Below are 15,061 nucleotides of genomic sequence, written 5' to 3'. Positions count from 1 at the left end.
GCCAGGGATAACGAACCCGCGATGCGCTGGCATGTAGCTGTTGTAAACGGGGATCAATAGTCACATCGGTTCTGCTGCTCATTACTTGGTTATCGGCTGTGCCCACTGCAGCAGCGTCGATGCCGGGCAGTTGATCAGCACCTGGAGGCCCCGTGCCCCCACTGACACCCTGTATCCCACAGGTGAGAAGCCCTTCGAGTGCAAGCTGTGCCACCAGCGCTCCCGGGACTACTCGGCCATGATCAAACACCTTCGGACCCACAATGGCGCTTCCCCTTACCAGTGCACCATCTGCCTGGAGTACTGCCCCAGCCTCTCCGCCATGCAGAAGCACATGAAGGGCCACAAACCAGAGGAGATCCCCACTGACTGGCGGATAGAGAAGACCTATCTCTACCTCTGCTACGTCTAAGGGAGGAGGCAGAGGGGCAGCAGGGCCAAGTGGCAGATGACTGGGCAAAAAAATCCCACCAAACCCGCAGCATCCATGGCCTTGTTCATTTTCAGTTCTCATTCGTTTCTTCTCGCCGGAAGGATCCTGCAGCTCATGCCGGACCGAGGGACACACCAGCCCCTTCTCCAGCCCTATCCACACTGCTGTCCCAGCTGCTCGTGCACCTGCTGCCCTTTCACCCTTGCTGCAGGGCAGATTTCACCCTTTGCAACCCCCTGCCAGGCCCTCTGCCCACCCTTGGCATTGGCCACTGGTGCTGCTGGGAAGACCACGTAGGAAAGAGGCACTTCCCTGAAAGTGTGTGTATAGCTAGTGCTCTGGGAAGGCTTTAATTCCTGGTGTCCTGTCACTGCCTAGACCCTGCCGTGGATGCCCTGCAGAAGACCTGAGCTCCCATGTGGGGCTTGGGCCCCATACTGGCAGGTTGTCATGCTCCCAGGCTGCAGCATCACAGGCAGGAGAGCACAGTGCCCTGTGAGCCACAAGTGCTTTGGCAAGAGTGTCCTGGGGGCATCCTGGCCATAGGAGGGTGTTTGGAACAGGGAGCCAGCTGTGAGCCAGTCTGCCTTGAGGTGTTGCCTGGTGTCCAGGTGGGCTCAGGGGCACAGGATGCTGCTGCTCTCCCCATGACCAAAGACCTCTCTATGCATTTCTCCCTCCTTCCCTGCCTTCCTGGGGCAAGGGTGAAGCCCCCCATGGGGAGATGCAGTTGGTTTGGTGATATGCAGTCAGTGCCAGTGTCGGAGCTGTTAGCGTGTGGCATCACTCCGAATGCAGGGATTCTCTTTTCTTCTGCTGATTTGGGGCACCTGGAAGGTGCCAAGAGTGGGGTTTTTTGCCCAGCCCTCAGCCGCAGGAGCCCACAAGTAAGGGGTGCCCCGTGGCAGGCGGCTTTGCTCGCCACTTTTTTTGCTTTTTGTTTGGGTTTTTTTGAACTTTCTTTTGGAATATTTCCGCATTTAGCACATTTTACTTGAAATTACCTCATTTTTTTGTGACCTCATGAGCTTTTATTGATTTGGGAGGGACAGGGGGTGGCATGGCTGGGGTGCACCAGCCACATGCCCAGCATTAGTGGTGGAGAGGTGGTGGGGCACTGGTGTTCCTGCCAGCCTCCTGTTGTGCATTATCCTTACCAAAACTGGTATTTTTTGCCCGGCCCCATGGGGCTGGGGGTGTTGGTTCTGAAGCTACCTCTTGTGTTCGTTTTTGTTGTGTTTCTCCTGCGCAGCCGCGGGCTTGGTGGTTCCATCCCACGGTTCTTTTTTTGTCGTTTTGCTGCGTTTGGGTGAAAAGGGGGGGAAAGGAGCTGGGGGGGAGGGGGTTGGGACAGTGTCTGGATAGAGTTTGGAGGGACCCTGATGGCCCCTCTGGGTTTGGGGTCCCCTTCTCAGCTCTCCTGGTGCCAAGCAGGGATAGGGCTGTGGGAGCAGCACCCTCCCTGGCGCCCCAGTCCGGCTTTGCACGTGCGCGTGCCTCTGCGCGTGGGACCGTTGCTGCTCTGCGCAGGGAGGACACCGCTGCTGTACAATCCGGGATGTGACTGTGGAGAACGGCTCGTTTAATTGTTGTGCCTAAGAAAAAAACAGAAAAAATATTTAAAAAAATGAAAACAGTTCTTTCACACCGAAAGTTGCTGCAATTTCTGGCATGTGCATGGCAGGCCCCCGTGGTGTCCTGGCGCTGCCAGACACGGGTGCCATGGTGCCATGGAGCACGTGGCCGAGCTCATGTGGCTTTTTTTTTTTGCTTTAACCTCCCCTTCCATCCCACCATCCCTCTCCCTCAGAGACACAGCCCCCACTGCAACAGTGTTGGGGTCAGCATTGGAGTGATGCTGCTGTATCCCGGGCACACGTCCCCGCACCGTTGGCTGTGGCGCAGCCCCTGCCACCCCTCCATATATATATATGTAAGTATATATATGTGTATCATAGCAGTGAGGACCAAGCGCCGCACGGGGCCCCGTGGTCCCGGGCTCCCTCTCCCCTGGCTTGTTGTCAGTGTCGTGAGCGCCCGCCTGCCCGTCCCGTTGCTCTGTGTTGCCGCTCGTGGTTCGGGTCCGTCGCTGTCCTCGTTCCGTCTACCTCAGCACCTCTCTGAGCCCGGGCGCAGAAGGTGCCCAAGTTCCCCTTTGGTTTTCTCAGAGTATCTATTGGCTCCTATTTTTTGTACGACTTTTCCTGTCTCACCGTTTGCTCCCCTGCGGTTCTGCTTGCGAGTCCTCTTTCTGTCCTCTAGCCACAGATGCCGTTAGCTAAAAGTTTCCTGAAAAATAAAGAAAAAGAAAAAAAAAAAAAACCAGTTGTGGTGTCTCCTAGTTGCAGCTCTCCGCATCTGCCTTCGTCCTGTGTAGATTCAGATGCATTTCTTTGTAAGACTTCAGTGTTTCTGACAGAGGAAAAAAAAAAGACAAAAAAAAAAAAAGAATATACTGCTGCAGGTTTTTTTCTCTCCATGTGTCACTAAGTGAAGTTCGTGCCTTCTATAGCAAAGAGAATATTTTTTACATCCTACTAACGGTAGATTTTTTTGTAGTGAACATTTTTTGTATTTTTATTTATAAGTCTCATAAGGAAAATAGCAATGTTCAGTTGTATACCTTGAATCTGCAGTTAGAAAACAAAAGAACAACCAATAAAGTTAATTCCGTTGTCTCAGCCTGCTGTCTCCCATTCCTGTGCCCATCAAGAGGAGGAGGAGGAATAGGTGGAGGTGGAGGAAGGATGCATCCCACCAGCTTGGGGTGAGCCGTGGGGGTTCCCACAGTGGTGAGTTTGAGGGTGCCTCCTCTGAGGGGGAAATTGAGGAGGTCCTATCCCTAAACCAACCCCAGGGGGCGGGGGGGTCTCCTGGAATGTCAGTGTCCCCGTGGGCAGGGAGCATCCACAGCACGCTGCCTGTGCTGCTGCCTGCCCATGTGGCTCACCAGGGAGCAGAGCAAGTTTGCCTCAATGAAAGTGAACTCGTTCATTTAAACCTGCCTGCAGAGCCGTCCGGCCCCCCGCTGCGTTAATTATCCTGTAGTTCCCGACTGATTGCTGTACACTAAGCTTAAGCCCTCCTTTATTTATTTACTGACTACATTAACGGCAGCGCCTGCACTCCTTTTGTGCTGTGGCAAACCGCGCAGCACCGCTGCCAGCACCACCCGGCCCTGCCTGTGCCCGACGCTGCCCGCCGCCTCGTGATGCCATCAGACATTTCTTACAGCACAGCTGGAGTCACCAAGAGCACAGCATCATTTCGTTTTCCCTGGGATGGATGGCATGTGCCAGTGTCCTGCCCCAGCATTTCCCAGCAGGTTTGAAGTGCTGCGTGTCCATTCCAAGGTCCTGATGGTGCCCCTGCCTCCCCCGCTCCCCCCAGCACAGCCTCTCAGAAAGGCTTTGGGCAAGTGGTGGGGAACTTTGGTCCAGGTCAGGGCAAGCAGAGGTGGTACTGCTATGAACAACCTGTGGGCCGCAGCGCCCCAGGAGAAGGGAGGCAAAGCCCAGCCTGGCACAAAGGCGTTGTTACAACAACGGGGAAATCGCGGCAGGACCGGGCCTTTGTGTGCACGCTTGCACAGCAGCTGGGAGCGATTATGCTGCAACAATGTTCTGTTCCATCAACATTATGTCCTCATTAAACCTTTATTAGGAGATTAGATTCAGATTTATTGATTTTTTTTTTTTAAGAGGAAAATCCAGGCTTCTCTCAGATGCCTGGAACCTCTTCCCACATGCAGCACTTCCCAAAGTAGCAAGAGGGCAGGGGGAGAATCAACCTTTCCTCCAGGATAGGCAGCCTCTCCTTCAAGGGAAGATTGCTGAGCTTCTTGAGGGGGGTTAGGTGTGGTGCATGATGGCTTCTTAGCACAGGGAGGACAAGGACCAAAACATTCAATGGGATACAGCAGCATAGATGAGCATCTTGCAGTGCAGCCTTGGGGGACATCAGGGTCATGGTGGGCAGGAGAGAGATGGCAAGGCTGGCTCAGGAGTCTTGCCCAGTACCCTCGTCAAACACATGGGCTGGGTGGCATCGCACGCCTGGGTCAATGGCCCCATTGGATTTGTCTGTTGGAGCGTTTGATGTTACACGAAGGCAGCTCATTCCAGAGGGTGTTAATTGCCCGCTGCACTGATCAGGTCTGTAGCACCATCGATCTCGGCAGGATCAATGGGCTGATTTAGTGTCTCACGAACTCTTTAACTGGACACCTCATCAATAGGCAGCCACTTACAGACCATCAGCGCATTAGTGCGGGCCGGCGCTGGCAGGAGCCTGCTCCACCCGTCCTCAGCCCCCGTCACTCAGAGGTGAGTTTTCCTCCAGGTGATGGCTCTGAGGTGGTGAGTGGGAGTCTTGCTCTGGGGTTGGTGGGTTTGAGGGCAGATGTATGAGAGCCAGATGGTGTCAACCCACCTGTCCCCCATCACCTGCATATGCAGGGATGCTCCTAGAACATGGGATGGGCCCTTTTGGCATCTGCAGCCTTGTGCTTTCCTCTTCGCCTTGTGCCTCTGTCCTTACAGGGGCAGATGACAGCAGGAGCTGGGACCTACTGCAGCTGTGATGGCAGTCCTGCCCCCGCGCATCTCTCCCAGTACCGCGTGCTCACGGAGCCAGTCCCGTTGCCATCGCGGTTTGGCCGCGGCCGGACACGGGGTCTCTCCCACTTTGCTGAAACTGCTGGGCACAAGCGAGGTGGGGATCTGCTGGGCAAGCATGCCCGGGGTGAGGGGTACGATATGAAGGCGGCAGCCGGGGTGAGGGGCGGGGGAGCCGAGGACAGCGGGACCCCTGGGGCGGTGGGGATCCCCCGAAGCAGGGGGGACCCCACCCCGTACCGGGGGCCCCTGGTCGGGAGGCGGCGGGGCCAGGCGGCGGGGCCGCTGTCCGCGGTGCTGAAGCCGCGGCCGTGGCCGAGCCGGGCCGGAGGCGCTCCCGGTGTTGGCAAGGGAAGCATGGAGAGAGGTTTGGGCAGGGTCATGGGGTCCTGGGGGCTCCTGCTCAGCTCCGCCTTCCCGCTGCGGAGCTGAGGGACGTGAGGGATGTGGCCACCTGGGTCGACAGACACTGGCGAGTCCCAGAGCCAGGGAGATCCCACCAGGGTGAGGTCCCCCATCTCCCGCCCTGAACAATGGGCACTGTTCAGGCATCCCTCCACACCGACCAGAGGGTGCCCAGTGTGATGCTGTAAGCCAAGACGGCTGCCAGGTACACCCGGAACAGCAGGACATCCAACACGTAGCCCACTTGCAGCCACTCCCGGGCAAAGTCGCGGAATTCCTCCCGTTTTTCCAGGAGCTGGCGGATTGCCGTGGTCTCACGCAGGACCTCCTGCAGTGCTGCTGAGCCCTCCGCCCGGCCAGCAAAGGCCAGTGCAGACCTCGTGCCCCCCACTGCCCCGCACTCCCGGGGGTCCTCACAGGCATAGGGGGTTGGCTTGGCTGAGGGATCAAGAGAAGCAAATGTGAAAAACCTATTAAGATCGGGAACTGGGATTTGTGAGGGTGAACTAAGCACCCAGTTCACCCTACAAAGAATGGCTATGTAGGTGTGGACAGCTACAGAGCACCTAGACTCCTTCAGTTCCCACAGGCCCTCTCTGCGCCACCCTTACCTGTGCTGTCATTGTTCTCCACCTGCCTGGAGGCATCCAAGGTTTGCATCCTGCTTTGGCTGAGTTTCTTCCTGTCCCGGATACAGAGCAGGATGGTGGCTCTTTCCAGCAGCAGGTGTTTCACCCACTCAGGGACGTGGGGCTGCAGGTCTTGCTTGTGCACCAGGCGCACAATCAGGATGGTCTCTGTCAGGCTGATGACGAGCAGTGCCATGCACACCACAAAGTAGATGCCTGCAGAGACATCAGTGAGGTGAATGACCTGCAAAGGCTCGTGCACAGAGCCAATCCTCCCTGCTCAACCCTCAGGGCCCTGTGGTCTCTGCCCATGACTGCCGTGGCAGGTGGATAGGAGAACCACCCTACCTATCAGTGGGGTGCCGACAGCAGTGGCTGGCAACGTGTCGGATACAATAATGAGGAAAACTGAGTAACCCAGCAGGAGAGTGATCTTGAAAGAGACCCTCTCCCCACTGTGGGGAGGTAGGTAGAAGCCCACAATGTCCATAACCATCAGGAAGATGCTGGGGAGCAGCAGGCTGACAGTGTAGAAGAGGGGGCGTCTCCGGATGACTACCTGCAGGACAGACAGAGAAAAGGCTGTGAAGGGTTGAAATGAGGCCTTCAGCCGGTGTTGCTCTTTGCTGAGGTGGGTGAGGATGGTGGGGGGCACTAAGGTGAGCCAGAGGAAGGGCTCACTAGCAGGAGCCTCCCACCTGCAGGCAGGAGCTGCAGCACAGAGCAGTGACAGGGATGGGGCAAGTCCCTGCCCTCGTGGCACATTCCCGAGAAACGCGGTGGCCAAAGGCTCTTACGTAGAACTTCATCTCAGCATAGCTGTCACTGCTCTTGACACTGAACTCCTGGAAGTGGCTGAGCACGTAGAGCAGCTCCCACTCGCCCTGGTTCATGAAGACACTTTGGTCGAACTTGACGAGCTCCGGCTGACGCCACAGCGAGAGGTTGATGTCACGAACTGGGGGCGGAGGAGAGGTGAGAACTGGGGGTACCCCGCCCAAAACGCCGGCAGCCGCCGGCATCTGCAGAGCGGGCTGCGCGCCCCGCACGCTTCCCCGGTCCGCTGGGGCCATCTAGAGGGACGCGCTGCCTTCTGCACGGAGCTCCGGCCCCGCCGGCTCCTGCCGCTCCCCCGGGACCCCTAGCCGCGGGCAGCCCGGCACTCACTGTGGTGCAGCCAGCTGGTGAAGGTGAGAGAGCAGTTCTGGACGTCGAAGGGGAAGTTGTAGATGTCCAGGCTGCAGGCAGTCATCACCTGGATGGGTTTGAGGTTCTGCACCTCGCCGTGATGGCTGACGTAAACGTAGGGGACGTGTGGGGACTTCCCAACATCCACACTGAGGGACATGAGGGACAGAGATGAGGGCTGGAGAGCACTCTGGGCAAGGCTTCCTTCTGCCAGGTGGCATTTCGGGGGGAACTGCCCAAGGGCCAGGGATTTGCCTCCTGTTCTGCTTTTTTGGTCATACCCTTGCAGGCATTTTTGCCTCCCATCACCTCTGCACTGCCCAGACTGCTGCTCTCTCCCAGCCCGAGAAGTCCCAGAGCCCTCAGCAGGCACTGGGAGCACCTTAAATCCCCACAGAATGGGAAGGACACCAGATAGCTGCATGGGAAGGGCCAGCAGCTCTGCAGCTGCCCTGGCATTGTACTGTCTTCACAAAGCCTTTCTCCCGGTATCTGGATCTCACCCCCAGCACAGTGAGGGTAATTACCAACGGTTGTGGTTAGCCAGCATTGGAAATGGCCCAGCTGCAGACCCAATCCCCATCTGCAGCTCCCGATGCAGGGAGGCTGCCAGCTCTGTGCCAGGAATACAAAGCATGGGACGGTACGTGCCCACGGTGGGTGAGGAGGAGTTCCAGTCCCGGTGCATCTCCCCCGAGACCTTGGCTGCACTCACAACTCATTGATGAGGATGTCGGGCACCCAGATGCTCTCCACAGGGAGGGAGATCTGCGTCAGGTTGTCAAAGCCAGCTGGGTCCCACTTGAGGAACTCATCTGTCCAGTGCTGGGGACAATGGAGAGGGGACTTGGTGGGTGAGGTCCTTCCACTCTGCCAGCACGCAGACCCCAGGCTAGCACCAAGCAAGCTTCCCACCCATGGGAGGGAGGAGAGACTAATCCTTCAGCTTGCACAACGCCCAACAGTGCAAACCAGGGAGCATGAAAGCTGAGCCTTGAAGTTCATGTGCTACAGAGGTCTCACCAGCCCCCAGGATGCGTTTCCCCCCACTGCTCTCCTGCAGGATTGCACACTTCTCTCACAGGAAAACATGGGGGTTTGGGGGTGCTGGACCCCGAGGGGGGCCAGCAGGGAAGGTGTGAGGTTTTGTGGCTTCTCACCTGCCTGTACCAGATGTAGGTGGTCAGCACCTGGTCCTTCTCATCCTGTGAAGATGAGAATGGTGTCAGAACGGGGCACTGACACTCTGGAAGATGGGCAGAGCATGCTGGCAGGATGCTGCATGCCAGGTACCATTCCCTCCCTGCGCAACGGGAGCAGAGGACTCACCACGCTGAGGATGGCATAGACCATGAGGTCGATGGCCACGTTGGTGGTCGTTCGCCAGTCCCGCACAGGCCGGGTGCCCTTCTGGTAGTGGGCCAGGAGGTGGTGGGACAGGCGGCGCAGGGCGGGCTCGGAGGGCTCCAGCGTCCTGCCCCCACGTGGGGTACCTGCTCAGCAGAGGGAGAAAGGGAGGGAGGGAGGGAGGGAGGGAGGGAGGCTGCTCGCCCTGGGGTGTGCCATGGGCTGCGGGGTGCTGACAGCTGCCTGCCCTCACTTACCAGTTGGGGTTTCCCATCCAACTTAAATAGGAGCATCCTGATGGGAAACAAGCCTGGACAGCAGAACCATCACCTAATATGTTACTGATATCCTGTGCCATCCAGGTGGTCAGCGCTGTGACCTTCCCCAGCCTCAGAGGGCGTAGCTGCCAGCCCTCACCTCTCTGGACAAGTGCCAGGGCAGCAACGGCAGGGAACCACGAGGGACACACTGTCCCGGGAAAGTTTCATACCATTCGCTCTCTCCAGGGGCATTTCTTTGCTCAGCAGGTGGAGACAGTGAAGGTTAGAAATGAAGCAGGATGCTAAATTCATTTATTAGGTATCTTGGTGTTTGCTTCCTGTGAAAACAGTCCCTTCACTTGTGCCAGCAGCATCAGACGAGGGCAAATTGCTTTCAGCACCATGTCCTCACTGCCAGGCACCTGGAACACCATGGCTGGGCCAGGGCAGAGTGCTACACTTGTGGCTGTGCTCCACAGCACACCCAGCCCCAGAGTCCAATTCCAGCATAATGGAAGAGACTAATTGGAATAGATCTATGGGAACTTGGGAAAAGCTACTGGAAGGGAATTTTAATCTCTATTTTAAGCTAAAAAAAAGAAAAAGCAACAGCCTCAGCCCCTCTGACATGGCTCATGAGTGGTAGTGCTGGGGAGCCAGCCGGGTGCACGATGCTCACCCAGGCAGGCATGGACCAACAGAGGCACTGAGAGGGGGGGAGAGGCAGCAATTAGGGTGAGGGGAGGAAATACAGCTCCTGCCATCACCACAGCTCGGGCCAAGTGACCTTTCCTGCTGCAGCTGGTGGCAGCTGGCTCGCATTTGCACCACCTTCTCCTCACATCCACACCACCCGTATCTGCATCAGGATGCTTTGGCAGCAGGGAAATGGCTTTGCAGAGGGAGAACTGGGCTGGGTTCACCTCAGATGCTCTTTGCCTCTGCTTCAGACACCATGCGGGTCTGCCCAGCCCAAAGCAGTGCCAGGGTTGTGCCAGCAACTCACCTGGTCCAACTCGGCTCAACCCTGGCACAGCCCTAACACAGCCAGGATCTGTGTGCACAGCCCTTCCTCCCTCCTGGCCAGCATTGCCAGGGTGAGCATGCCACTGCCCCCACTCCTTTTCTGCCACCTTGGATGTGCTAACAGTGGGAGAAGGCTTGGGAGTTGGGTGACAGGAGATACATGACCTATCCAGAGATTTGAGTCAATAGCCGGCTGAACACTCAGCTGGGCTGATGCAAAACAGCTCAAGGATTTTTGTGCTATTTCCCAGGAACATTAGATGAGAAAATAATAATGGAATAACAAGGAAATATCTTGGCTGTCAATTTTGCACTGCACAGAGCTGCAATTGCAAACTATAGGCACAGCATCATGCCCAAAACCCAGCTCTAGGTTATGGGGGGGGACTAAGCATTGTATTGGAGAAAGTCCTTCATCAGGCAGGGGGCTCAGGCAGTGGGGTGCAGGCAGGAGACCCCCGTGTCTCTCTCTGTCCTTTCAGCACAGCTCCAGAGTACCTCAAGACCCCACAGAGCACAGCTGGTTCTAAGGCTATGTCACCTTGCTGCCAGTGTTACCCAGGCAGGATGCACCTGCAGGCTCTGCACCGGAGCTCTCCCATGCTCCAGCCTCTCTCAGGTGTGTCACCTCCCAGTAGCACGAAGGTTTCCCTAAGAGCAGCCTTTGCCTGCCACTCAGCGCGGCTCAGGTGCTGGGAAGGTGCTGCTCCGGGCAGGAGCACCCCGCTCCGCCTCAGTCCCCAGCCCTGCCCACGGGTCCCTCGCCTTACCTGGGCTCTGTAGCGTCGCGGCCAGCGGCAGCAGGGCCAGGAGCGGCCCGAGAGCCGAGGGCACCATGGATCCGCTGGCTGCAGCCGCCGCCCGCTCGGCGGAGGACTGAGCGGAGCAGGGAGGCAGGCGGCACTCGTGTGGCTTTCCCCCGCCGTCGGGTTTTTGAGAACGCCCAATTAATCTCGCGATCAGCCTCTCCCGCTGCATCAAGTTTCAAGCTGGGAGGATAGGATGCTACAGGAGGATGCGAGTGGGGCCCACCCAGCCATCCCCCACCCCCGCCCAGCTTCAAAAGAGCTTCCCCGTCCTTTGCCCAGGTGCCTGCTTGAGCCAAGGCGGGCTTTGGGGTACCAGCATCATGTGCAGCGGTGGGCGTGATGGGGAGAGGGGGCACTGCAGGTGCCAGGGCTGAGCCAGGAGACCCTCAGCAGCTGGAAAGACGGGGAAAACCCTCTGAGAGGCAGGGGAGGGGATCTTGCCCGGGGATATGGCACTGACACAGGGAGAGGGGAGCTCTGGATGTACGGGCTCCCCTTCACACCCTACGGCAGGTGGGTCTGTCCCTCTGACAGCGGCTCTGACCATCCCAGGTGGGAGCACCATGTGCAGCCATGGCACCCCTGCCTGGGGCAGCAGCTTTCCCCCAACCCCTCTGACCTGCACCTACACTGGAGTCCGTTTTCACCGCAGAAATTTGCATTTGTTGTAAATTTCAGCAAACAAAGTTCTTCCTATTGTTTTCAGTTTCCCAAAATATTTAATGCCTTGTCACAAGCAAGACTAGAAGCAAAGCCTGGTCAGGTATTATTGAGAGTCAAAAGGCCCTCGGTGTCCACCCATGCATGGGTGCCCTGCTCAGGCTGTACATTTGTCACAGCATCAGAGCCTTGGGCTGGGCAGTGTCCCTCTGCCTGGCAGAGGAGCTTCCCCTCAACCCTAAGCCTCTATAATCTTCTGTATTCCTGTATGTCTACACTGTGCTTGTGTGTGTTGCAGGTGCCCATGCCCCGACAAAGCTGCCAGCTGCTGGAATCCTGGGGAAGCGGCGGCCAGGGACCAAAGCCTGTGGCAGTGGCGTAGAGCAAATTGCATCAGATGCCGGCATGGAGTCACTTAAACGAGATAAGAATTAGTGCGGGGCCCTGATGAACTCCCTGTTGGCTGCCAACAGCAGTGTCAGGGAGAGAGCGAGAGCAGAGCTGGGGCTAATTTGATTTCTCGGCTCCGTTAGTGGCTGGCAAGTCACCTCCCAGGGAGCGCCAGCAGCTCATAGCGCTCTCCCCTTATTGAATCTGGGTAATGAAAATCACGGGCAGCGCCACCACGGTGCTGGGGACTGTGCCCTGCTCTGCCCCCTCTCCTGCAGCCTCCTGCTCTGCAGCCAGCAGGATGAGGCCAAGGGGGTGTGCACTGCTCCAGTGGAGCCTCTGCTGCAGCATCATTAACTCTGAATTTTTCTCCCTCGGGTTTTACATCTTCATCTTAAAGAGATTTTAATGTAGTTCCTTTCAGCCCTCCTGTTATTGGATATCTAATTAGCGTGATCTACTGTAGGCTCGCGTTACGCGCACGCAGGGGGCTCTTGCAGGACGTTCTGTGGGACGGCTGATATCAATCGGCAGCACCCAGATCAGATTTACTTTCCGAAATAGCATAATGGGATTTTATTAGCCCTGTAATCTGCTGCATGGTAATTGCTTTTCTGGGAATCGAAGTGCTCAGCGCCTGGGGCTTCCCACAGCTCAGCCCTGAGTCCCATCCAGGCCCCGCTGCAGCCTGGCAAGGCAGCATCCCTGCACTGGGATGGATGGGCGCTCAGGCCTCTCTCCTGGAGCAGTCATGCTGCGAGCAGGTGCCCTGGCTGGGCGAGCAGGTATTTAGCCCAGAGCAGCAATCTCAGAGGCTGGGGGAAGCACAGGGGCACAAGCACGAGATCCCCAACATGTGATGGCACAAGTGATGCTCTGCATTCCCTCCTCACCCCAACCTGAGCTCATCCCAAGTCCAGGGTGTGCAGCATTATGTACTATAGTCCTTTGGCAGCTCCCACCCCACGCCGTGGAATGTGCTGGGGGCTGTGCAGCTGTGGCAGGAGCATGGCTGGGCTCTGCACAGGATGGGGTGTTGTAGCCGGGCTGGGGACCACAGTGGGAACAGAAAGGAAGGCCTCAATTGCGGTGCTTGCCAGGGCGGAGCGGGCAGGAGAGGGAAGCAGCTCCCCTCCAGGCTGCCAGCGCTCGCCTTTCAGAGCGCGTTTGGAGCGTCAAAAACAATAAAGCATCAGCAAGGAGCCCTGGCAGCGCAGCTGCCTGATGGCCCCGGCCCCATCACGCGCCCGAGGCCGCCCATTACGGAGGCTCACGCTGCCCGAATTGCATGTCTGCTATGATTTAACGCTGCGAGACATGAAATGAACACCACAGGCAGGCAGGGCTGCCGGCACGGGCACGGCCGGGCCTCAGCAGCCCCGCTCCCAGGGACCCTGCTCCCAGGGACAGTGCTCCTGCGGGGCGCTGGGGCTTGCTGGCACCCCTGGGTGACTGCAGAGGGCCAGGGGGACACACAGGGTCTCTGCTCTGGCACTCACCTTGTGCAGCTCCACGACCAAAGCACAGACCAAATGCCGTGAACAGCTGCTCAGTGCAGTGCCCTTGGCTAATTTAATTTCATTTAGGGACGCTGGCAGCTTTGTCCCATGGGTGCACACTGCTTGGCCCTTGGAGAAGCCAAAAATTGCCCCTTCCAGCTACCAAGCCCATCCTCACCCCAGTGAAGGAGCCCAATGCTTTTAAATCCCCAGAGAAGGGATGAGAACGCTTTCCTATCAAGTCCTCTCTTTCATTAGACACCCTTCAGATGTTTGCAATATTCTGCCACTGTTTCATTACCACTAAAGGCAGGTAATAATAAGTACATGAAGGTATTTGGAGCCCATTGCTGTTAATGAAGGAGATCTGGCTGATGCTGTGTGGGACGGCAGCTATGAGTCACAGGCTGAGCCCAATCTCAGGACACGGAAGGAGAGGGCATGTCTGCAGCTTGCTCTGTCAGACAGTGTACAATCTCCCCCTAGTAAATTATCTTGGATGTAACAGTGCTGTGACTGCACTTAATGCTGCAAACAAATTGTTCTACACCCTAGTTAATTATCACAGCATTAATCAGGATGCTAAACATTAAACACAGCCTGGGCAAACCTGGAGCTAAAAATATGGGTCTCAGTTTATCTTTGTGACAGGGAAATTCAGAATTTTTATGGTTAATAGTTATTTTAAAGTAGGAAAATCTTGGGGACCCTTACCTAAGCAACAAAGTTTGCTTATAGCACCATTCCCTCTGCAGTGCATGAAAATCACAGCGCCCAGCACTACCTCCCTATCTCTCACTATTAATAGCCTGGCAGGCTCCCAAAATGAGTGGAATTTCTTACTTTGTTGCATTTAAGGATCACTGGTTGTCTTGTTTATACTTTGCACATCAGGGAAATTGGCGAACACCAGCTTCCACAGTTTTACCTTATCTAAACTGCTACCTCCTCCCTCTTGCCTCCTGAATTCCTCATCTAGAGTACCTGTGAGAACCAGGAAACTGAGACAATCTCAGAACAGTCCACACTGAGGTCCCACACCTCTCCCAAAACAAAAGGCAAGGGAGTCTGTGACCGACCAGGACAAATCCAAGCGTGGGAGATGCCCACCCAGCTGGGTGAATTTCATGGGAGAATTGGCAACCAGGGTGTGGCAGGGGCACTGTCTGACCCTACTGTCCCCTTCCTCGTGCAGTGCCACAGCTCTGCTGGAAATGCCAATGCCATCAGTGTTGCAGGAGCTTCAGAGCCCGGTGGGGACAAACCCAGGCTGACGATTGCAAATGACACATTCCCGATGATGCAGGAGGACGGTTTTTCACCAGTTTCCCCCAAGAGAGCTGAGCCCCGCTGGCTCCTCTGGTGGACACAAGCTGCCCAGGTGCCTGAGCCACATCTGTCAGCAGGTGCAACAGCTGCACTGCTGACAGCGTGGGGTCTGCACACACACACCCGGATCCTGCACAGCCCCGGGGGGCCCTTGCTGGGACATCTCCATTTCAGTATCCTTGTAGTAAGAGAAAGGTAGAATCCGGGCTGTGCCGAGAACACAGAGCCCTTTGGCTCAGCAAATCTGAGAAACGGCTATTTCCTGCTGGTTCACCCAGGCCCAAAAAGCATGGGTTTGGCTGGAGCAGAAAGCAGGTGCCGGCCCCTCGTTGGTTTGAGCCTTTTCCTCGCGGTTTTCCCCTGGGGCGGATCCACTCCTGGAGCGCCCCAGTTCATCCTCCTCCAGCCGCCTGGTCGCAGCCTCCCGCCGGGCAGCACCGGGCAGCACCGGCGGACACCTGCCGGACGCA

The 15,061-nt window shown here is 56.9% G+C and overlaps 2 protein-coding genes across 4 annotated transcripts in view; one reads left to right on the top strand and one right to left on the bottom strand.

The window, feature by feature from the left end:
• Positions 1-3,114, top strand: part of ZBTB16 (zinc finger and BTB domain containing 16) — a 54,566-nt gene extending 51,452 nt beyond the window's left edge. For all 3 annotated transcript variants that reach the window (XM_084221365.1, XM_084221363.1, XM_084221364.1), the window contains exon 7: positions 183-3,114. In XM_084221365.1, coding sequence (XP_084077491.1) covers positions 183-412 — 230 coding nt within the window. In that variant the 3' untranslated portion in view covers positions 413-3,114. The remainder of the gene's footprint in view (positions 1-182) is intronic.
• A 2,479-nt stretch (positions 3,115-5,593) lies between these two features.
• Positions 5,594-10,882, bottom strand: LOC311162927 (5-hydroxytryptamine receptor 3A-like; the record flags this gene model as incomplete). The annotated part of the gene is made up of 9 exons (XM_084221543.1): positions 5,594-5,892; positions 6,066-6,299; positions 6,432-6,642; positions 6,881-7,041; positions 7,251-7,420; positions 7,987-8,096; positions 8,432-8,476; positions 8,601-8,764; positions 10,675-10,882. The coding sequence occupies 9 exons, from the start codon at positions 10,880-10,882 to the stop codon at positions 5,594-5,596; spliced, it is 1,602 nt and encodes a 533-aa protein (XP_084077669.1).
• Between the last annotated feature and the right edge of the window lie 4,179 nt (positions 10,883-15,061).

This window comes from Fringilla coelebs, assembly GCF_963513975.1.
Source record: "Fringilla coelebs genome assembly, chromosome: 25".
Classification (NCBI taxonomy): domain Eukaryota; kingdom Metazoa; phylum Chordata; class Aves; order Passeriformes; family Fringillidae; genus Fringilla; species Fringilla coelebs.
Note: the sequence above shows the minus strand (reverse complement) of the source record. Positions and strands in the feature narration are given on the sequence as shown.